This window comes from Cebus imitator, unplaced genomic scaffold (genome assembly GCF_001604975.1).
Source record: "Cebus imitator isolate Cc_AM_T3 unplaced genomic scaffold, Cebus_imitator-1.0 Scaffold10, whole genome shotgun sequence".
In the NCBI taxonomy this organism is placed as follows: Eukaryota; Metazoa; Chordata; class Mammalia; order Primates; family Cebidae; genus Cebus; species Cebus imitator.
In genome coordinates, this window is record NW_016107325.1 from 9,930,362 (window position 1) to 9,954,101 (window position 23,740).

Consider the following 23,740-nt stretch of genomic DNA (forward strand, 5'->3'; position numbering starts at 1 on the left):
TGTGATTGTTAGTATGTGTTTTAAACTCTTTATAACTGAATGTAAAATAACAGATCAGCTTATATTACATACATAAGGCAATTTGGATTTTGTTCATGGTTAGAAAGAAAGTAGTCCCAATTAGTCTTTATTTTCACTTTGCCTCTCATTCACCCATGATACTTCTTTAGTATATGCCTTTTGGAGCTTTCTCCACTTAAACAATGTATTACTAAATACCTTATTTGAGCAAATTAAATTTAAAAAGATGACTGGGGCAAGTATATTCAGGAAATAAACATGTGACTGAAATAAAAAGGGACAGTTAGAACAAGGAAACATTGCTTTTAATACCAAACTAGACTTCATTTTCAAAGGCATTATTCCTATAGTTCTTAGTTGCTGGACCCATTTTCACTCCTTGTGGTTAAGATTTGAGATCATGTAGGTGACACAATTATCAAGAGAAACTAACCTTTATAATCATGTCAAGTTGGAAAAGATTTGAGCATATGATCATGGGAAATTTACAAAAATCATTTGTAAATGTTAATTTTAATGATATCAACCATTGGAAATTGACTTAATATTCAATCTCTTATGCTGCTTTCTATACAAAATAATTTCTAATGAAACTGGATCTTCTGCTGTTAAGCTAAGTTTCCTGGCTTGATAACAGATTTAATCTTGATTTGTTCTTCAAAAGGTTAAGAAACAACACACACATCCTTAGAGCCCCTGATTAATTTGTCCTGTATGATTTTAAAACAAATTTTCATTGCCCGGGGCTTACCAAAAAAAACAACTTAATTTCAATAATCTCATTTTGCTTTTACTAAATTTTATCTAAAATTCAAAACCACAGATCTGTAAATCATCTGGCATTTTCCTTTTGATCAGCTTAAGAGAGATAAGTTTATTATTGACTTTAGACCCAGTTGGTAGATTTAATATCTTCCGCAATTCTTTCTTTTAATATGAAACTAGACCATAACTTTCAACTACCATGTGCCAAATTTTGTGCTGAAATATATAACTCCGTTTACTGCTTTCTGCCTTTCCAGTGATAGCAGGACTTTGCTGATAGTTGTTGACACAAAAAATAAGAGTGCTTGAAAACAGGATGACCAGCTTGCTGCTCAAGCATTCACTCCAGAGTGGGTTGCTCTGTGGTGGAATTGGTGGTCTAGAACCTGATCTTCAATTTTACAGGCCTAGATATGTGTTGTCTGTGTGCATACAGAGATGGCCAAACTCAGGAGGAATGATACACTAATAATGTTCACAAATGGCTAAAGCACAAATCAGAAAGCAATTTTGATTATTCTCAACAAGAAATAAAATTCACAAGTCAGGCTAATAATCTGGTAGACTTGAAGGTGTATTCCATACCATGCAAACAGGTTGGTTTGTGAGTTTGGAAATAGCAAAATCGTTTGAATTTTCCTAGAGCTTAGTCTGATTCAGCTGCGATACATGACACACTTATCCCCTGTAGGGGAATAGAATATTCAGAATATTTATTTCCTCAGAGTACTTGCTTCCCTGGATGATACTACAAACACACTGAATAATTCTTAGTTTTTGATTTCCATTTTTAATTCGCTCTTTTCACGAGTTCTTTCTTTATATAATTTATAGTACAGATTATCTTATGTGCCTACATTCTTACCCTGGCATTGTGGATTAGTCAGTTTTCCAATTCTCTTCTCCATTCATTTTGAAAGCATTTTTTAAAGGATAGGTAGCTTCTGGAGATAATGAATATCAGTAACTCTGTGTTTATTCTCTTAATTTATAAAGATCAAGATTATCTCTACAATATGTGATCATTTTACAGTAACACCAGTATGGCCAGATATGCTGACCATATGATGTTCCCAAGAGCTGTATCCTGGGCAGTGTATACAGTAGTGTTGCATTTAGACACTTTTGCTTCAGGCTGGTACAATGGTTGGCATAAAAGAAAAGGAGTTGAAAGACACTTAAAAAATTGTGTCAAGTATGAAAACAGCCTAATTCTTTTTATCCATTATTTTTTATTTTTTTAAATATATATATTTTTTATTTCATTTTAGGTTCTGGGGTACATTCATTAATTTATTTAACTGGAGTCTCACTCTGTCACCCAGGCTGAAGTGCAGTATCATAATCTTGGCTCACCGCCACCTCTGCCTCTGGGTTCAAGTGATTCTTATGCCTCAGCCTCCAGAGCAGCTGGGACTACAGGTGTGCATCACCGCACCTGGCTACGCTTTTGTATTTTTGATAGAGATGGGGTTCCACAATGTTTCTCAGGCTGGTCTTGAACTCCTGAGCTCAAGGGATTCACCTGCCTCAGCCTCCCAAATGCTGGGATTACTGGCATGAGCCACCACATTGGCCAAAAACAGACTAATTAATTTTCAAATCTCTCATGAAAGCCCCATTCTTCTCCCTCCTGCGCTTGCTCTTGACCTTGCAGCAGTAAAGCCAATATTGAACTCTGCAGAGACACAAAGCAGAGCTTAGTCATCTTGGAAAGGGCACAAATTACAAGGTAGGGTATATCAGGGAGGTTTCAGATTCCCTACGGCAGGTGTGCTGAGTGAATTTAGTCTGCTTCTTTCAGGCTCAAAGGGCAAAGACTCTTTTTTATGACTTCATTTTGTGATGTTAGTCAAATTGAGGCCTGGAGGCAGAAAATAGCTCATAAAGGCTGATGCTAGTCCTCTGATTCAATCATCAGAAGAGAGACTTGGGTGGCTCTTAACTTCAGGAAAGCCACACTTACAATATCCCCTATAAGGCTGATCTTTCAGTATTGCCAAGACTTCCTTTTAAATAGATTCCATGGGCTTTTGAATCATTGTTCTCACAATGTTATGTATAATATGCAAACTGTTAAAATAAACATAAGCATATGTTAGAATTATAAATACTAATAGATAGGAGGAAGCAGTGTTTCTAATTCCTTTTGACAGTGTCAGCACTGCCAGGGGCCCAGCTGAAGTCCTTCTTAAAAACACAGATGATGCTGGGTACGGCTCACGCCTGTAATCCCAATAATGTTGAAGACTATTGTCATCTTCAAGGCCTTAGAAAATCACCTCCAGACTCTGGCTTTTGGGGAAAAGGTAATTTGTCTTTTCTGGGAAAGCATGGTACAATAGATTCATCTAGAAGGGTAAAAAATTCTTATAATCTAAAACTGCAGGTGGAGATATAAATACATTTGGAAAGGAAATTTCTTGAGTATCACTAATTGTCCAAAAATTAAGTAATAAAATTACCAGAAGTGGCCAGGTGCGATGTCTCACATCTATAATCCCAGCACTTCAGGAAGCCAAGGCAGGTGGATCACTGAGATCATGAGTTTGAGAACAGCCTGGCCAACATGGTGAAACACTGAAAATACCAAAATTAGCTGGGTGTGGTGGTGGACGCCTGAAATCCCAGCTACTCAGGAGGCTGAGGAAGGAGAATCATTTGAACCCAGGAGGCAGAGGTTGCGATGAGCCAAGATTGTGCCTTTGCACTCCAGTCTGGGCAACAAGAACAAAGTTCCATCTCAAGAAAAAAAAAAAAATTACCAGAGATGTGTATAATAATTGTTTTAAATGAGTACATTAAAACCTTTTTCTTTATCTATAAATTTATGGCCTTGAACAATCATGTCTTTAGGGCATCATTTTTATATTATCAAGCGCAAAAAAGATAGAAAGTTATTATCACAAAACCAGAGGCTCTAGCCTGCTATAAGGTGTGACAGATGAGGTTGTCAGATTTGATAGCAGATTACTGGGCAGATTGTTAAATTTGTCTTCTATGGTGATCTTTTACATTTTGACAAATTCTTCCTTGTTTTGAGATGATTTAAACATGTAGTTATGAAGCAGCTCATAACTTTTAAATCAAAGTTGAAAGTTGTCTTTACTGCCTGGACTACAGGTGTGTCACAGTGAATATATACATAAATAAATAGAAAAATTATGCACATGTTGGAAAGCATTCACTTTCTGGCAGTATCTTCTGGAGAAGTGAAACAGCAGAGAAGAGGAAAGTTGGGAAAGCTGAATTTCTGTTCTAAGGTTATAATTCTCTTACTGTCTAATCTTCTGAGTCTCTTCATTGTGCCTGAGTTTCTCACCACTGAAATGGAAGCTCCACACAGGCAGGGATCATCATCTGTGTTTTTATTTATTTATTTGTTCATTTGTTTATTATTTTTATTCTTTAAGATGGAGTCTCACTCTGTTGCCCAGGCTGGAGTGCAGTGGTATGATTTCGGCTGACTGCAACCTCTACCTCCCAGGTGTCAGAAATTCTCCTGCCTCTGCCTCCCAAGTAGCTGGGATTATAGGCATGTGACACCACACCTGGTTAATTTTTGTATTTTTATTAAAGACAAAATTTCACCATGTTGGCAAGGATGGTCTTGAACTCCTGACCTCAGGTGATCCTCCCAACTCAGTCTCCCAAAGTGCTGGGATTACAGGTGTGGGCCACATCTGTATTTTTAACTGATGTATCCTAATCATCTAGAAAGTGCCTGGCACAGAGTAGGCTCTCAATTTATACTTATTGATTAAACAAATCCATGAAATGAAAATAATCATGGCAGCCTCTCTATATTTGGCTTGAATGTTTCATGGGGGAAAAATGAGACAAAGGAGTTTGAATCTCCTTGGAAAAACATTCTTATATAAATCCAACTTGAATTAGAGTCAATTTTTTTTCATTGCTTACACAGCCTTCCAAATCAAAATCATCTTGAAGCCAGCAGCAGTTGACATTTTCCAGAGGTAGAATGATGCCAGATCTCAGCCTTGTTCACCTCCCTTAGTGTGGCCTCAGCTCTGTGCTGAAATATGGTAGTGAAAAGACTGGGCTCTGAATAACAGATTCCAGTTTTATCATTAGATATAAGAGCTTGGCCATGTTATTTAACCTTTGATAATTTGCTTTCGTAACAATGGGGACTTGGGTAATATCAACCAGGGAGCTCTAAGGATAAAATGAGATAATTCATGTAAAGTTCTCTGCAAAGCACAGCACAGCACAGGGGAAGCACTCCATAAATGTTAAGTTATGGTATTTTACCATCTGAGGATTTCTTCTCAGTTCATTTTCTTCTGTTCCTTTTCCTGCTTGAGCACTTGTATCAGTTTTCTCGGTCTGCCATAAACATGACCACAAACAGGGTGGCTTACAACAGCAGAAATTGCTCACAGTTCTGGAGGCTAGATGACCAAGGTGTTGGCAGGGACTGGCAAACCTTTCCCTCTGAAACCTGTGGGAAAGGATTTTTCCTTGCATATTCCAGTTTTTTGGTAGCCCCCGACATTCTTGGCTTGTGGTGGCAGAGTCCCCATCTCCGTGTCAGTCTTCGCATGGTGCTCTTCCTGTGACTCTTCACATCATGTTCCCTCTACGCGTGTCTGTGTCCAAATTTTAACTTTTATAAAGACACCAGTCATCTTGGATTAGGGCCTGCCCTAATGACCTCATTTTAATTTGTTTACTTCTGTAGAGTCCCTGTTTCCAAGAGAGATTACATTCTGGGTACTTGGGATGAGGACTTTAGTGTATTTGGTGGACAGGGACAAAATTCAACCCATAATAGAACAGCAGACAGGAAAAAACGATGAACTGAGAACAAATCCTCAGCTAGCAAAACAATAGCATGATTCTTTCTTCTCAACTATGTGTGTCTTTTTCTTCCCCAGTGGGATGGATCATATAATTTGACAGCAAACTAGGAGCTTTTAGGTTTACGCTACGTGCCTCACTAACAGTCTACATCAAAAAAAGTCACTCAAATTCTACAGACTTTGGTTACTTCACTATAAAATGAAAGGGCTGGGCCAGGTGATTCTACCATGTCTTCGAATTTCAAAAGGTCATGTTTATGAAGTGAGGCCTTCTTTTTCTCAACTACAGCCAGGGTCTACCTCTCCTGAATTCTCTGTGCATCTTGATGTTCCTGTAGCTAATAATAAAGGCTCCCCCCATTACCACAAAAAATCAGCATGTAAGATAATTGATATGTTAATTAGTCTGATTGAGCAGTCTCACAATACATACATATATCGAAGCATCACCCTGGGCTTCATAAATATATATAATTTTATTTATCAGTTAAAAAATAAAGAAGAAGAAGAAAATGGTTCTGATATATCTCGGGCATTTTCAATGTCCCAATATATACTTGGGATACAATGGGATTAGAATGCCATTGTTCATAATGCTATTTAATGAGAAAGCTTGTTTTTTTCAAATGAAAGTTTTATTCGATTTAGATTGATAAAAATCTAAATAGTGCCAATGAGACTTTTTATGTGTGTTTTTATTGCTTTTTGAAATTTTCTAAAATTTGTAGACATTTGTTTTAGTGTCAAAGACCCTCCACATAGAAATAAGATCTGAGGTATGAGGGAGGGTTTGTACTATGTGTCTGTTTTGATTATAGTAAAGTACAACTCCTGTAAAAGTCATAAAACCAAAATTCAAAGGATTAGAGGAAATGAGAATTTACCATTATCTGCAGTTTTTATTTCCCAATTGAAATTGATTTATTTCAATTATCTGTGGTCAATCATAATCTAAAAATATTAAATGAAAATTTCCTGAAATAAACCATTTTTAAGTTTTAAACTGCAGGCTGTTGGGAGTAATGTGATGAAATCTCACACTGTCTCATTCCCATTCCCCAAGGATTTGAACCTTCTCTTTGTCAACACATCAGTGCTGTCTATGCTACTGGCCCATTAGGTACATAGTAGCCGTCTTCAGTTATCAGATCAACTGTCATGGGTATCCTAGTGCTTATGTTCAAGGAACCCTTATTTTACCTAACAACAGCCTCAAAGCACAAAAGTGGTGATGTTTGCATGTTATTATAATTGCTTCATTTTACTATTAGCTGTTGTAATTAATTTCTTACTGTGTATTATCTTGGGTATGTGTATATGTATAGGAAAAAACATAGTATATATAGGGCTCAATATTATCAGTGATTTCAGGCATCTACAGGAGATCTGAGAACATATCCTCTAAGGATAAGGGGAGACTACTATAAGTGGTCTGACAAATTCACAGACTATTGACAACTTTCCTGAAAGTTTGCTTAGATTATCATTATACTTAAAAGTACAGACTACCATTATACTTAAAAGTCTACTCTGCCACAGCTAGAAGAAAATGTAAGAAAGAAAATAAGAACTCAATGCCAACTCTGGGATGTAACAGTTTTAGAGTGCCCTAGCCAACAAGGGTTGACCATGGATAGATTCAAGATCACCAAATGGCATTTTCATGGCCTTTTCTGAAAATTGCTGCCCTAAGTGTTCACAGAATTATTTCTTTCTCTTTCAGCTTCCTCTATTCTCAAAAGAGAGAAGCGGCTGAGGACAAAGAATGTACATTTTAGTTGTGTCACCGTGTACTACTTCACCAGGAGGCAAGGCTTCACAAGTGTGCCCAGTCAAGGGGGCAGCACCCTGGGGATGTCCAGCCGCCATAACAGCGTGCGCCAGTACACCCTTGGCGAGTTTGCAAGGGAGCAGGAAAGGCTCCACCGGGAGATGTTGAGAGAACACCTCAGGGAGGAAAAGCTGAACTCCTTAAAACTAAAGGTAATAAACTCATTTTCTGCAAAATCTCATATCTTTACAGCAATTTGATTAAGTTAACCATTTTCATATTTATAAGTACGAACCAAACTGGGCATTTTACAAAACAGACTGCTTGCTGACACTTTTTTTTAAAAGCAAAACAATATAGTCTCTTTACTGAAAGCAATGTAGGAAACTTACCTGACATCATTTATTCATTCATTCCACCAGTATTTACTACTGAACATTGTTAGATCATATACACTGTGCTTAGGCTAGGGCTAGCAGGTGACCAAAAATAGATGTAGTCTCTCTCTACAGGAAATTATACAATAATAGAAACAAAAAATATTAAAGTGTTAAACGAAATAAAAGCACAACTTTATTGAGTGCAGTGAAGAAGAGTTGCATGGTATTGTGAAAGTTTATAACAGGGAATTGATGTGGTCAAAGAGGTCAAGGAAAGATTCCTCAAGGAAGTGAAATCAAAATCTGCAGAGGTGACTAGGCTAAGAGGATTGGCAAGAGCATTTCAGGCATCAGGGAAACCCAGAGCTACTGTATTAGCCTGTTTTCACACTGCTGATAAAGACACACCCAAGACTAGGTAATTTATAAAGAAAAAGATATTTAATGAACTCACAGGTCCACGTGGCTGGGAGGCCTCACAATCATGGCAAAAGGCACTTCTTAATGGTGACAGCAAGAGAGAAAGTGAGAGACAAGTGAAAAAGGAAACTCCTTATAAAACCATCAGATCTCATGAGACTTACCACTACCATGAGAACACTATGGGGGAACCACCCCCATGATTCAACTATCTCCCACGGGGTCCCTCCCACATCATGTGGGAATTATGGGAGTTACAATTCAAGATGAGATTTGGTGAAGACACAGCCAAGCAATGTCAGCTACCTTGTGCCAGGAGGGAGCACAGTGAGCCCACAACAGCATGTGTGGCTAGAGCAGAGGCAAGAAAGGTACAGTAACACAAAGGAAGCAAAAGCGAGGCTTTGTAAACCACAGTAAGGTATTTTTTCCTCTTCTTCCTAAGGCCATCAAAAGTTATCAAGAGTTTTAAGCTGAGTTGGAGTGGCAGGATCTGATCCAGCTCATGCAATGGTGGAAGAAAAAGTTGTGGGTGGGGTAAGGGTGTTGAGAGGGGATGGGATAGATGAAGTCAGGCCAGTTAGGAGGCTATTGCCACAGTCTGGGAGAGAGGTGACAGTAGGTTATATTAGACTGATGATGGTAGCAGAGTCAAGGAGAGATGAATAGAGGGAGAAATTTACCAAGCCAAATTAACAGTGTTTGATGATAGATTGGATTTAGGAGGAAGAGAAGGGAGTTGTGAGGAATAACCTCTAAATTTCTGGCTTGAAAAGCTGAATGGGTTGTAGGTGACAGTAGTGTTTTGCTTTGACAAGAAACACAGGAAGGGGACAGGTTGGGGGTGGGATGTTCATAGTGAGATCATTTTTGGACATACTGAGTGTGAGAGGCTTTTGTGTTATCAAGAGATGTCGGGAAAGTATCCAAGTGGAGAAACTTAATTTTGTGCCACTTTAGAGATTAAATGGAGAGTAATACGACACTGGAAACATCTTTTGTCAACTAAAGACACTCTTCCATTGGATTATCACCTTATCAATTCATAGGAAATACTTTCCCATTATTATCTAAGGACAATGAAAATATTTCTTAGGTAATCCAGGGTACTTAACATAAATGGTCATTTGTTGAATATCTGAAGCACCGTAAACACAGCTGGGTTAGCCTTAGTTTTAGTTTTCAGAATAAAGTCAGTCAGCAGGGATGTGATGTGTATTTCAAAACACCTTGTTTTTATGTATGTTGCAATGTATGTATGTACCATGTTCCCAACTGGATGACAAAGCAGTCATTTAAATTAAGCGGGATACAAGCTAACTTAGAGCACGTCTCATATTTCCTTTGGCAGTATTTTTGGCAGGTTTCATTGAAAGTCTCGGGTGTCATTAAAAGTTCTGTCAGTTGCATTCCACTATTATTGTTGTTTTTTATGCTTGCTCTGCGTGTAACTTAATTTAGTAAACATTCTCAGATTAGCTTCTGAAATCCACCCTCTGCCTTTGTCACCCACAGCAAACAACTCTACCCCCTACCCAAAGAGAGAAGTCATTTTTCCAATTCAAATCTTGTTAGCACAATAGTAATGGCTGCCAATTATTAAGTACTTTTTATTTGCCAGGTACTTTATGAACATGATTTAATGTCATCCTCAGGAAGACCCAAAGGAATAGGAAAATTATTAGAACATGTTTACAACTGAGAAAAAAAAAAAAAGAAGCACAAAGATGTTAAATAACTGGCTCATTCAAATAGAAAATGGATTATATTATCTTACTACTTCCTGTTCTTGAATGAATTGATTAGCCCTTATAGGCATTGAGAAATACAATCTTTGTACCTACGGGGAGTCATCCTGTCTGGGGTTTGGTACTGTGTGCAGTGGTTTTTAATAGTTGGAGGACTGACATGCTATCTGAGAACCAAAAGATTTATTGTGGTGAACTTTGAGGCACATAGTACATGTGATGAATGTTAGGGGAAGCCACAAACCTGCAGCAACCTTCCCCCATGTGCTATGTACTATAATTTGTATCCAACTACTTCCATACATTTTTTTAAACAAGCTGAATGAGAAAAGAAGGAAAAAATTAAAGACCACTCTACTACTGATTTGTTTTTTAAAATTCTGCTTAGTGTGGGATGTTGGAGAGGCAATCATCCGAGCGAGTGTCAGGTCTCAGTTTGTTATTGGTAAGTGAAAACACAGTTTTCCCCCTTGGTGAGATGTCCACAAAAGGCATTTGGTTATCATCAGTATTTACAAATAAATGTCAACTTAAAAGATAATGAGATTTTTGAGGTGATTCAATCTCAACCTCGCTGTACTTAAAGTATTCAGAAATACATGTCACACAAAGCTGAAAGATTGCAGCAATGTGAATCAGCTTTCTTAAAACTCTGAGGAGAATTAACGGAGAAAAACTTGTGTATATTTTAATTGTAACTCCTCTAGCATATTCACTTTTATGATTTAAAAAATATCATTTACCACGATTTAGCTATCCAAAATCAGCTACCCCAAAACACAGCTATTCAAAAATTTCACTCTGATAATTGAAATTTCACTGTTAATGTGATATTTGTTTGAAATATAAATACCTCTGGTGTAAGTAACAAGATATAGATGTTCCTCAATATGTCATGCAATTATCTCCTAATAAGCCCATCATAAATTTAAAATATGACTAAGTTGAAAATGCATTTAATACACCTAACCTACTGAACATCATGGCTTAGCCTAGCCCGCCTTAAGCATGCTCAGAACACTTACACTGGCCTACCCGGGAGGAAGATCATCTGGCTACACAGTGCACCATAGGTAGCAGTTGTTCATCATCATGATTGCATGGCTGGCAGAGCTGACAGTAGCAATACCCTGTATCGTGTGAGGGTATTGCTAGCCTAAGAAAAGATCAAAATTCAAAACTCAAAGCCTAGTTTCTACTGGATGTATATAGCTTTTGCACCATCATAAAATCATAAAAAGAAAAAACCATCATAAACCAGGGACCATTTGTAAATATGGCTAAACTGATTTCATTATTTTGACTGGGGCAGCAGAAGGGTCATTAGTACAGAAGAGGACTCCAGAAAGAAAAGTAAGGACTGTTAAAAACAAACTTTGCCCACTGTGAGTTGGCCTGAGTTTGTCCTTTGTGAATGGCAGTGAACTACCTGCTGAGTAAGGAGTGAGGAAAGGCAGCATCTGACACGACAGACGTTTTCCAAAGCCATCATTATGGAAACACGTAATATACCATGAGAAACTCATTGAACTCAGAACTAAATAGTTTCCCTTCTACTTATTTGAGAACCCACAGCCCCAAAACAGGAAGAAGCAGCTTCTCTTTCCATTGTGCCTCAGTATCTTTCCAGAGTGTCTCTGCTGAGTTCCAAATAGAGAACCCATTTATATAATGGTACCTCTGTCAATGGGGCTTTAATAGAGAAATATGAGAAAAAGAAACACACACATACACTCCTAGATGTTATAAGACACATTTGGAAAACAAAATAGAAGTAGAAATGTATGTTTTGATTATAAAATTGCTCCTAATTTAGTAATTCATCTTCCAATCAAGTTATGAGTTATCTATATCAAAAAATAATATATAAGTATTACTTCAGTAGAACAAATCCAATTCTATTTGGGGAAGTTCAAGTGTGTCTTTTTTTGTTGTTGGTGGTGTTGGTGTTTCAAATGTTTATAAACAACTAATAGAAAAAGCTGATTGAATAAAATGTATGCTCTGGAAGAAATAAGTAGGTTTAGATTTCTAAATTACAGAGCACAGTTCTTCTTCTCTATCAAGCCCATTCAAACATGTCATACTCTTCACAGTAATCAATGCAGTCATCTTAATACTATACACTTTCCAAATTAAGTGCTTAGATTTCATCATCTGCACCACATTGTTGAACAATTACATTAGCCTTTATTCCCAATTCACATGTATCTGTAAAATGCATTAGGCAGGCATTTGTATGTTTTAAAGAGCATTGGTGTTCCAATTGCCTCTGGGTTCTATCATACTGAATTTTACTACCTTGTTCTAAGAAATTTAATTTAGCTTTCACAGCTTTGGCTTTCCTCTTCCTTAATATTTTTTCAGCCTAAGTTGTTCCTCTTATTTCTGAGATTCAAGGATCTATCTTCATTCTTGCTGCCATTTCTTATTGCTTTTCAGAAATATGTGCTTTTCTCAAATTTTCAGTCATATGTTTCTTGAGTAATTCTTGGTTATTACTTGCTCTCCTTTCCTCATTTAAAAAAAAAAAAAAAGCAGTTGCCAAATGGTAATGATTTTTAACCTTTAAAAAAATGCTACGTAAAATTTTTTCATCCCACATCTCAGATTTATGACTTTGCTTTACCCATTTAGTGACTTACCCATGCAATATTATAATTCTCCACTTCACCTCCAGCCCTTCCCTTTGTATCTCCTCAAAAATCTTGTAATTTATCCTCCAGATAAGGGCCTTAAATGCCCTGAGAGCTATAAGGGTTTAGAGGTTTTTGAGAGACAGTTGAGCTATATCAATCATCAACATTTTTGGATGTTTTTAACTATCTCCCCATACTCTGTTTCCTTATTAGATGTGTCAGAACCTGCTGGTCATGATATGTTTGAACTCCACTCATCCCTGCAGAATTTCTGTTAGACTGTAGAGATTACACCACAGCATACTTAGTGTCGGAGCTTCTGGAATGTATCTCCAAATGGAGGCCCACTTTAACATTGTATTGACAAGTCCTGTACAGAGAAAATAAGCCTAAACAAAGTGATGGAGATTGAAAAGGTGGGCTGCAGCCCTGGGCAAATGCAGTATATTTAAGAATATGTTCTTACAAAATATTGTTGGTATTTTAGTTTAAATGGAACAACTAAGCATATGTAATCAAATCTTCACTTTCTTTCTCTGCAACAAACATTGGACTGTTAATTTAGGGAAGTCAATTGCACTGATTCTCCTGATTAAAATGTGGGGTACATTCAGTGGTGTGATGGAGCCAGCTTGCTGAAGTTGCTCACTCAAGTGGATTGTGTACATCTCTTCCCAACGGTAGCTTGAAATCAGCTATGATGGAAGTATTTAAACCATGGAATTTGGCAAACATGACAAATTAGAATTTTTTTTCAGAGTGTCAGTTGTTAAATATTTACTAGCATGCTACTGAATCTGCCTGGCTTATTAGCTACCACTGAAAGAGGCAATGTTGGTCTAAATCAGAGGGGAGAAGAAAAGAATTTGAGAGGAAATATTTATATGTCTTATATGTTGACATTATCATCTTCCCTCTTAGTGACTGTGTGGTAATGTGTATTTCAAGGCCCTATTGTGACTTCAGGTTGTTGAAATTCTCATAAGCTAACAAAACAACCAAATATTCCTGGTTCTTCGAGGGCATAATTAAATTGATTCCAGTTTGCCACCTACAATTAACAGCTAATGAGCTAAAGAACTATAAGATTTGACTGAATATCCAAACGATATACATATTTTCCTTTAGTTTTTCTGAGACCCCATGGACTGGGTCATCTATCCAGTTCCAGCCTCTTATTGAACAACTCTGATGATCCAGAGCACACAGCTTTTAGAAGTGGTTCATTTCATTTTGCAGCTTTAATTGTTAGAAAGCTCTTCCTTACATTGAGCAATGTGCTGCCACGTGACTGCAAACTTTTGACCTCAATTCTGCCCCATAGGTACACAGAGTAAATCTTCCCTATTTTCTGAATTCCGGATGTTTGAAAACAATGGTGATGGACATGCACATACTTGAAGATAGTGTATGGGCTCTATGTGTTTCTGTTCTGTAGGATTAAATGTCCTTGGTTCTTTCTATTGATCCTCCTGGGGTATGGCTTTTAGGATCTTTGTTGCCCTGGTTTCCCTCCTCTGGATACAGTGCTATTTATGTCTCCCTCATAATATGGTACTTGATCTGGACATGGTGCTCCAGGAATGTGTTACATTATCCTCTCCCAAGTTGTAGATGTTCTTTCCATGGAATACATTAAAGATACAGTGGCTTTTTAAACTGATTAATTTTTTTCTTCATATTAAGCTGGTGGTAAGCAAAAAACAAACAAAACAAAACAAAAAACAAGCAAACTAAACTCAGGTCTTTTAAGCTGAGTCTGCCTTATGATATAAATCAAAATTTTGTAACATCTCCATGGCAAAAACCCTCTTTAGTGCTAGACATGGCCTGCAGACAATGATCAGTGAAGTTATGTTACATTTAATTTCAATAAACTTGGTCTTGTCATCTCCAGATGGGATAAGCCTGCCTTTTAGGTCTTCATCCAAGTTATTAACTTAAAACTGCATTTAACAAAACAGTGCCAAGTTTAGGATACCCTCTTAAGGTAGTGATCCCCAAGAGTAAAAGGAGAAGTACCCCACCATGACCTCCATGGAGAAACATTGCCAGGGTGGGCCACTGATAGTTTATAGAGATGCCATATCCCTCATTCCTGGCCTCCTTGGTGGTACGAAGGAGGCTGAGTATCACTGGTCTTGGAGATGTTTTTACTGCTCAGCCTCCCAAGCAGCTAGGACTACATGTGCCCACCACCATGCCCAATTAATTTGTATGTGGTTTGTTTTGTTTTTTTAGAAATGGGGTTTCATCATGTTACCTAGGCAGGTCTTGAACTCTTGGCCTCAAGTTATCTGCCCACCTGGGACTCCTAAAATGCTGGGATTACAGGCTTGAGCCACCACACCTGGCCTTTGTGATATGTTTAATATACACTTGCTACTGTGTTATTTCCTCTATGAAAGTTTCTCTGCTTGAGGGCAAAGTCCAAACTTCTATTTGTTTTTTAATACATTCAGAGTTGTCCAGGTTGAAGATTTTTTTCCAATAAGTATTCTTATCTAAATGTTGGATGTTTTTCTGTAAAGATAAGACAATGATGTCTGATGTTGCAAGTATTTTAACTGTGTGATGGATGAACTGTTGTTAAGCTTACCAAGCATAGTAATAATTATAATTAATGAATTTTAGGAAGTAACAAGTTTAAATATGAAAGGATGAAAATCCCTTCTGTATTTAGAACTTCCATGATTTTTCTCATGAAATTTCTGCATTAACTCTATGTAGCTCCTCAGGATAGATACCTTACTCATATTCAGGGAAAACTTCTTTTTCTCAATGCTTTTTTATGAAGGAAACATAATGTGATATGACAGTAAAAAAATGAAATACTGATTCAGGGTTTACCAATGGATGAGATTAATTTAGAGAAGAAATATAAATAGAGGCAGACTAGTCATGGGTATGTGAGAGAGTTTCTACATGAGCTATTATGCAGAAGGTACCGTTTTGGGTGAGGGTTTGTGTAAACTCCTCTAAGGGCAGAGTTTATTGTTTCAGTTGTTGGTTGCTGAGAGTTTGTGGGCCCAGCCCTCTGTTCTTTGTCTTACTCAGAGCATGCTGACCTGGCTGATTACTTCATATCAAGCCCTCATTCTTGGAATGTTCTGTAGGATAATTGTATTTGTAATCCCAATAGCACAGTGCAGCACACCTTTATTTCCTGGTGCATGGCTTTGCTGGAGCTCAAAAGACAGAGTTGTTATTTCAAGGACAACATATTCGCTGAGTTAGGTGGTGATGGCTTCCACAAGGATGCTATTACCTCTGAACAAGGACACGTTATTCCAACATTGGAGCTACCTATCATGAACTGAGTCTAAAGATAACTTTCACTGATGAGCATTTGTAACCTTTGGTCTTTTCACATGGTACTCTCTAAAAGCTCTAACAACCGTAGCTCCTAACATTAGGAGGTTATGAGTTCCAATTAACAGTCTTCTGTTACTAGTACATTTAAAAACCTAACATTTTGATGCCCTTGTTTTCCTTTCTGAGATTTCTCCTAAAGATTAAAAGAAATGATCTTCCAAACACTTGTTGATTACAGGGGACATGATCATGTGTAAGTTTATTCTCACCAAGTACAGACAGAGAGATTTTGTACCCTGCCCTTTATGAGTCTCTTATTTGCTGCTTTGTGTTTGTAGATGACTAAGAATGGCACAGTGGAATCAGAAGAAGCCAGCACTCTTACACTGGATGATATTTCTGATGATGACATTGACCTAGACAACACAGAGGTAGATGAGTACTTCTTCCTACAACCTTTGCCAACAAAAAAACGAAGAGCTCTGCTGCGTGCCTCTGGAGTGAAAAAGATCGACGTGGAAGAAAAGCATGAGCTGCGAGCCATCCGCCTCTCACGAGAGGACTGTGGCTGTGACTGCCGAGTGTTCTGTGATCCAGACACGTGCACCTGCAGCCTGGCTGGCATTAAGTGCCAGGTAAGAGTTTGGATTAAAGGGCATCCAAAGACCAGACGTTATCCACCGCCCCCTAAGGAGGCAGTCATGGTACTTATAATGAAGCTTCCCCCATGTAAAAGAAAATTTTGTGGCAAGGCAAGACACAATTCAGGAAGAAAGACTAATTTAAGGACAATCATGGGAATACATAAAATGCTTATACATATAATATATAATTTGAAAGGCAACCCAAGCATCAGCTGAGTTAATTAAAATTATTTTATCTTGATTCTTGTATTATATCTGCTTATTTCATCTTTTTATCAGTATTCAAAGAGATCATGACATCCCTAATGCTGGAGTGTGTATTTTCTGATCCACCCATGGAATATAGTACAATGATTGATTAGAGGTTGTTGGATTAGTGGAAAAGTTACTAGATTGGGACCTCAGAAAACTAAATTGTACTCCCGTCTTTGCTATTTGCCAACTATATGAAATTGGCAAGTCAGGTAAACCCTCTGGGGTTACTTCCTTTATCTTTAAAATGAAGGAGCTGAACTAGGTCAGGGGTTGGCGCACTGTAAGTTCACAGGCCAAATCTGGCCTTGCCACATTACTTTGTAAATAACGTTTTATTGGAACACAGCCACATTTTTTTCTTTACATATTGCCTATGACTGCTTTCTTGCTCCTACAGCAGAGTTGAGTATTGTGGTTGCCTCAGAGCCCATATTATATGGTCCACAAAGTCTAAAATATTTACTCCTTTGACCTCTGTAAATAAAAAGTTGACCAACCCTTGATGATTGGCAATTAGATAATTATCTGGTCCCCATTCATTTATAATCTCATTGGCGCCCTATAATTAGTGTCACTATTTTATGCAGAAACTTGGCTTTCTGCATAAGGAGAGAAACTCAGGTAGGCAAAAGAAGAGGGCAGTGCCTATCTGCTGAACAGTTGCTTAAGATGGATTCACAGAAAAGGGAATCATGAATAAAAAAAATACAGATACATATTCTGGCTCTAATATCTACTGTACTTTTTACTGGGGCCAAGATGATTGTATTAGGATAGTCTGCCTTCTCTACTATAGCATAGGAAATTCCCTGTGCCGGATAAGGTGACAAGCAGAGCAAGTTTTTTTCTCTTGCCTGCACTCTGGTCTGCATACAGATTGATCTGTGGAGTCTGAGACAACTGACAAATCTCTCATGAATGCCCTTGGATTATCCAAAACTCCACCTCTCACCTGAGTGAAGAGGACAGTCCAACACTTGTTGAACCTAAGCACTCTAGACAGTGTCCAATCACTAGAATAGTTTTGAGATATTGATGAAAAGTACATGCCCTTCCTTCAAGAAAATTGTATCTAATGGAATGGGGAGAAAAGGGGGGATTCAGGACCTAAACACATGAGTCCACCAGTCATAGTCATGAATGTGCATATACACTGGAGCCCTGCAGTTCAGTACACTCCAAATCAGATCTCTGAGAACTATTCTGAAAGAGACACTGTCAAAAATTATACCCTTTCTCTGGTGCCTTATGCCATGACCCCAGAGCAACTCATTGACTATGCCTGACAAGCAGAAGAGGCCTATGGTGCCTCCCACTATCCAGCTGCCAACCCCTCTGTAATTGTTTGCTTCTCCTCTTCTGAAAATAGCACTGATAGCAGTGTGCCCTGCAATAGTTTATGTTCTGAACACAGGTCCAATCACACATGTACTCAGGTACCAAGCACCCCAAACAATGAGGAGGTAAGCAAATGAGAGCAAATTGTGAGGGTGTGTGATGCTAAATGGTGTAAGTCTATTTTATAACAAGCAAAGAGAAAGCAACTTTATAATAAGCAAAAGGAAAAGTTAACATGGGGCATATGATATAAGTTAGATTAATGGCATGTGGAGAGGAGTGCAGTAAGTGTGTTTGTTTAAAATCAGGCACATGAACTGGGATGCGGCAGAAGAAAGGGAACTTGGGGAAAAGACAAAAGCACTGGAAAAATGGGAGCAAAATTAAAGAAGTGGAGGGATGGGAAAGTGGAAAATAGAGAAAAAAGGAAAGAGAGCCATGGAGTGGTTCAGTGAACTGAAAATACATACTTATAACCATAACCCATTTTTATTTTAATATAGGTATAAAAAGCAGTTAACGCTTATGTTTTAAGCCCTCACTTTCCCCTTTTCATTCCTATTTGAAGTTTGGTTGTCATTTGCTCTGGCATACATGGCATTAAGTGGATTACTTAATTCAAAGAAGTTACTAAAAGGTTCTCGGTTTTTATTTGGTTTGTAATAGTTCCACGGCGCTAATCTGTGTTCTTCCTTCCAAGGTGGATCGTATGTCTTTCCCATGTGGCTGCACTAAAGAAGGATGTAGTAACACAGCAGGTAGAATTGAATTTAATCCTATCCGTGTTCGGACTCACTTTTTGCACACAATAATGAAACTTGAACTGGAAAAAAACCGAGAGCAGCAAATCCCCACACTGAATGGCTGCCACAGTGAGATAAGTGCTCATAGTAGTTCCATGGGCCCTGTCGCTCACTCCGTAGAATATTCGATTGCAGACAGTTTTGAGATTGAAACTGAACCCCAGGCTGCAGTGCTGCACCTGCAGTCGGCTGAAGAATTAGATTGCCAAGGAGAGGAGGAGGAAGAAGAGGAGGATGGGAGCAGCTTTTGCAGCGGAGTCACAGATTCTAGCACACAAAGCTTGGCACCTAGTGAGTCAGATGAGGAGGAGGAGGAAGAAGAAGAGGAAGAGGAGGAGGAGGATGACGATGATGACAAAGGAGACAGCTTTGTGGAAGGTTTGGGCACCCATGCGGAAGTTGTTCCTCTTCCTTCAGTTCTTTGTTATTCTGATGGCACCGCCGTTCACGAAAGCCATGCAAAGAATGCTTCTTTTTATGCCAACTCTTCAACTCTGTATTACCAAATAGATAGCCACATTCCAGGAACTCCAAATCAGATCTCTGAGAACTATTCTGAAAGAGACACTGTCAAAAACGGTACCCTTTCGCTGGTGCCTTACACCATGACCCCGGAGCAATTTGTGGACTACGCCCGACAAGCAGAAGAGGCCTATGGTGCCTCCCACTACCCAGCTGCCAACCCCTCTGTAATCGTTTGCTGCTCCTCTTCCGAAAATGATAACAGTGTGCCCTGCAATAGCTTATATCCTGAACACAGGTCCAGTCACCCTCAAGTGGAATTTCACTCATACTTGAAAGGCCCCTCCCAGGAAGGGTTTGTCTCTACATTGAATGGTGACAGTCACATTTCAGAGCATCCTGCTGAAACTTCTTTGAGCCTTGCAGAAAAGAGCATATTGCACGAAGAGTGCATCAAGTCACCCGTGGTTGAGACAGTCCCTGTTTAGTAGCTTAAATTATTCTAGGACCAACTCTTCTCCTATTTAAGGCACTGTATTTAATTGGATTTCCTGGGCTCATCATTGTTTAAACTGAAGACCAAGAAAACTTGGACGGTGTTTAATCTTCCAGACTGTATTTTGTTTTTTACTTTCTAGCCACGTGACTGTGGCATTGCACAAATACAGTCTCTGTAGGGATTTTAAAAGATTTCAGACTGTTTTGATAGAAAATGCTAAATTTTAAAAATGCATATCTCACAGTTGCCTACCTGTCAAACTGTGTGAAACCTGCCAAGCTGTGTAGATCAGAGCTCCAAATTTTGGATTATCGGGCCTGTGCAAGTTTGTTAACTAAGGCTGGGAAATAATAAGATTTAGAGTCCTAATTTTCGATATATCTGAAGATAATGGTGACTTTTTATTGTAAAAGTAATTATTGTAAGAAAAAGATATAATTGTTCAATGTGTATTTTATTTATGGTAGTTTAGAAGTCACGTTTTGATGAAAATGAACAGCCGCATGTTCATTCCAACTGAAGATACATAGCTCGTTCCACAGAGCATGCCCACATGGATTGCATCTGGAACCCATTCACATTTTTATGATCATCACTGATCAGATTTGCAAAATTCTGAAGGGTGAAATAGGCCTATTTTTGCTATTTTGGGCAAATAAATGATTCTATATGTGCAGGTCCTTAACACAGTTTTCTCTAAAGTTAAGAGTTAGGACAATCCTCTGGGGAGAGGCTAGTTCACTGCCCTCCCTCAGCTGACTCCAGAGATGGAGGTAGAAGGAATTGCCTTTCTTTTTTAAACAGCATCATCTTGGTTCTTAGCTTGGACAGCACCTTTAAGCTCTACCCCCTGCATCAAAATGCACTTTAGTGCCCCTTCACGGTACCTCGTGTGGGGTGGGGACTGAGAACTTTTTGAGATGAAAAAATTAAAAAAAAAATTTTTAAAGATCTTAACTATAAGATTCATATAGTTAATATAGAGGAATCATCCAATGATACTTATGAAGGGAAAATGACCTATTTTCCTTCGCCACTCTGAGGACCTAACTCAGTAAATGCAGAGGAGGCTGAGGAAACATGGAAGAGACACGACCTCAGCAACCAGCCTTTTCTCCAGCGTGGTCAATCCATCTCTACAAAATCAGTGTATAATGAGATTTCCACTTAGTGACTAGCTGATTGAAGGGGAGGGCCTCTACCCAAATACTCAACTAGGCCTTTCTTTTCTGAAGCATTTCAATTTGTCTTGCCTGGGACAACTAGCAGAACAGTCCAGAATTCATTGCATACTTTCTAATTACCTCACATTCTCTTACTAAAGAGAACAGATAGAAATAAAACATGCACTCCCCACCTTTAGATAACCTGCACTTGGTTCGTCGGAGGACTTCTAGGATCCCGTTTTCCTGTAAATTAATTTAGGTAACTAAATAGTGTATTCTACCTTTTTTTTTCCCAATGCAATATGACTATGCTAAACCTGTTTCACATTTTTGACCTTCTATTGTTATATCACTTCACATGTTTTATAACTATTTGAAATGCGGAACATGCCTTGCTATTCAGTGACTGCATCGCTACTTATTTTTTATGTCTTTTAGACTTGGGTGTTTAGAATTATGGATATAAATATATTGTAGATCTCAATTTCTTAAAATAATATTTTATTTAATTGAATTTAAAAATGCTTGATCTAGAGAAAGTCCTCCAATGGAAAAGTTTCTACTAAAATTTGTTTTGGGGAAAAAAATGTTTACTTGGCAGCTCTTCCACTGTGCAGTTGATTTCTGCTCCGTCTCTCCTCTTCCCCTCCATTGGGCCAAATTTATAACCATTAATATTAACATTAAAAGAGCTTTGGGTTTGTCTTTATGTAGGTTGCAGTAATGAGGTCAGGGTTGTTCCTTTTGAATGGTTGGCCCTTTGAGCTAATCAGATTGGGGATTTGTTGAAATCTCAAAAAAAAAAAATATATATATATATATATATATATATATATATATATCTCCCATGTTGTCTGCAAAGTGACAGTTTTTAGTGCTTAATCTCCAAATTTTTCCCCCTACTGATACAATCTAAAGAGCACAGGCTCAAAGAGAAAATGACAAGAGGCTATTGTTCCTTCATTCAAGCACATGAAAGGATCATGTGTACTGTATTTGCTGGATCATTACAAGCTCTTGAAGGATCTGCTTGTGAAGTGCTCTGAGGTTATTCTTGGAACACAGAGTGTGGGAGAGTGGGGAAGAGCCAGCTCCAGCCTGAGCAAAGCTGAAGGGTAGAATGACAGTCCAGTTTCTGAAAAGAGAGATATTTTAATTTCAGTTCAGCTTTATTTTCCTAAGATGATATAAAGCCTAATTTTTTTTGTAATTTTTGGCTAGATCTTTGTTTTCTACCTTTGTTTTCAAAAGGATGCTTAAGAAAACAGTTTTTTTCCCCCTATCCATTCACTGCCCTACTGAGAAGACTTAACCTTCCAATCATGACCAGCTTCCATTCCAACTTTTCATACACCTGACTAACTTGTACACATCTCCCACAAATCACATACACGGGATACCTACTAAAATTCTCCCATAAACCTAACACATACACAGGCATACACATATAAAATACACTCATATCACACGCTTAGAGAATGACAGATTTCAGGCAATGGCCAGTAGTAAGTATTGAGTTTCTCTGACCTCAGAATCTGGTTGGGCTTTATGATCTAAAAACTGTGGTTTAGAAAAGAGGATAATTGGTAAAGCTATAATTTCAAAATACCAGGTCAAAGTTGCAAACACACTAATGATGGAATCATTTCATTATTAGTTTCTTTCCCAGAAAAGCTGAGAGGGCACACTGTTCCATCTGACTTTTTTTTTTTTTTTCCATTAATAGCCCTTCTATTCAGCAAAGAACTGCCCACATGCCAGGAAAGTGCTACAGTCCTTCTAAGCATTTAAAAATGGGGATCAAGCTAGATGCAGCCAGTTGGAATACTTAAGATCTTTATGCCAAGACACAATAACCTGACCTGCAGCTGTTGTATTGACCCCATAGTATATCTAGCCAAACTGTAGTCTTTTGGACACACAACTTTTTGATCATTCACTATAACTTGCAAAGCTTCATGCTCCAGTCCTGGCTGTTCTAGTACCAGTCCTATACCTTTAAATGGGGCTTAATTCCCAGCTATAATCCTGGCCAGATTGATTTGAAAGTCAAGTGGTTGAAGCAGCTTGCATCTCCTTTGTCATTCCCAATTTCCTTTGGGAGAAAGAAGTCAATGAAAGAGATTTACTTAAATTTTCCCCCTTATCTCTTGATCATTAATTATTAAGACATGGGTAAAATTCATTTATCTCATGTCTTTTGGTTGATTGAATAATATAGTTACTTTTTGAAGGCCCATAATTTCTTTGTGATAAAACCATTTTTCCCAATGTGACAGTCATATATAAAATGTGAAACTAATGTTTCTTAGAATGATGAAAATCGTCACAATTATATATGGCCCTGCAGTACTCCCTTAGTCCCTCCCCCCACACACAAAGAAACTATGAGTTGCAAAAACACTAATTACAAATTAAGAAGCAAAGCGATTATGTTAAGTGGCTATGTTCTTTAAATTTTTACAATGTAATAGATGACTTCTAGGCAAAATTTTGGTATGATTACCATTAAATAGGAAAACATGCCATGCTTTACTTTCTATAAGTTGCTAATCACTGTTTCTTTGATTTCAATGTTTGATATTGTTGCAGAAGTTTATAAATCTTTGGTCTTTATATTTAAAATTTATTAATTATCAATTCTTCCTTCTAACAAATATGCACTGAACACCTGCTGTGTTAGAACAA

General features: G+C 38.0%; 1 protein-coding gene across 7 annotated transcripts in view; it reads left to right on the forward strand.

The window, feature by feature from the left end:
- CSRNP3 (cysteine and serine rich nuclear protein 3) overlaps positions 1–21,844 on the forward strand; it is a 194,687-nt gene extending 172,843 nt beyond the window's left edge. For 6 of the 7 annotated variants that reach the window (XM_017548268.2, XM_017548283.2, XM_037745764.1 and 3 more), the window contains 3 exons: positions 7,336–7,595; positions 16,224–16,520; positions 18,823–21,844. In XM_017548268.2, coding sequence (XP_017403757.1) covers positions 7,336–7,595; positions 16,224–16,520; positions 18,823–19,875 — 1,610 coding nt within the window. In that variant the 3' untranslated portion in view covers positions 19,876–21,844. The remainder of the gene's footprint in view (positions 1–7,335; positions 7,596–16,223; positions 16,521–18,822) is intronic. The other variant, XM_017548275.2, reaches the window with a different exon arrangement.
- Positions 21,845–23,740: the final 1,896 nt, after the last annotated feature.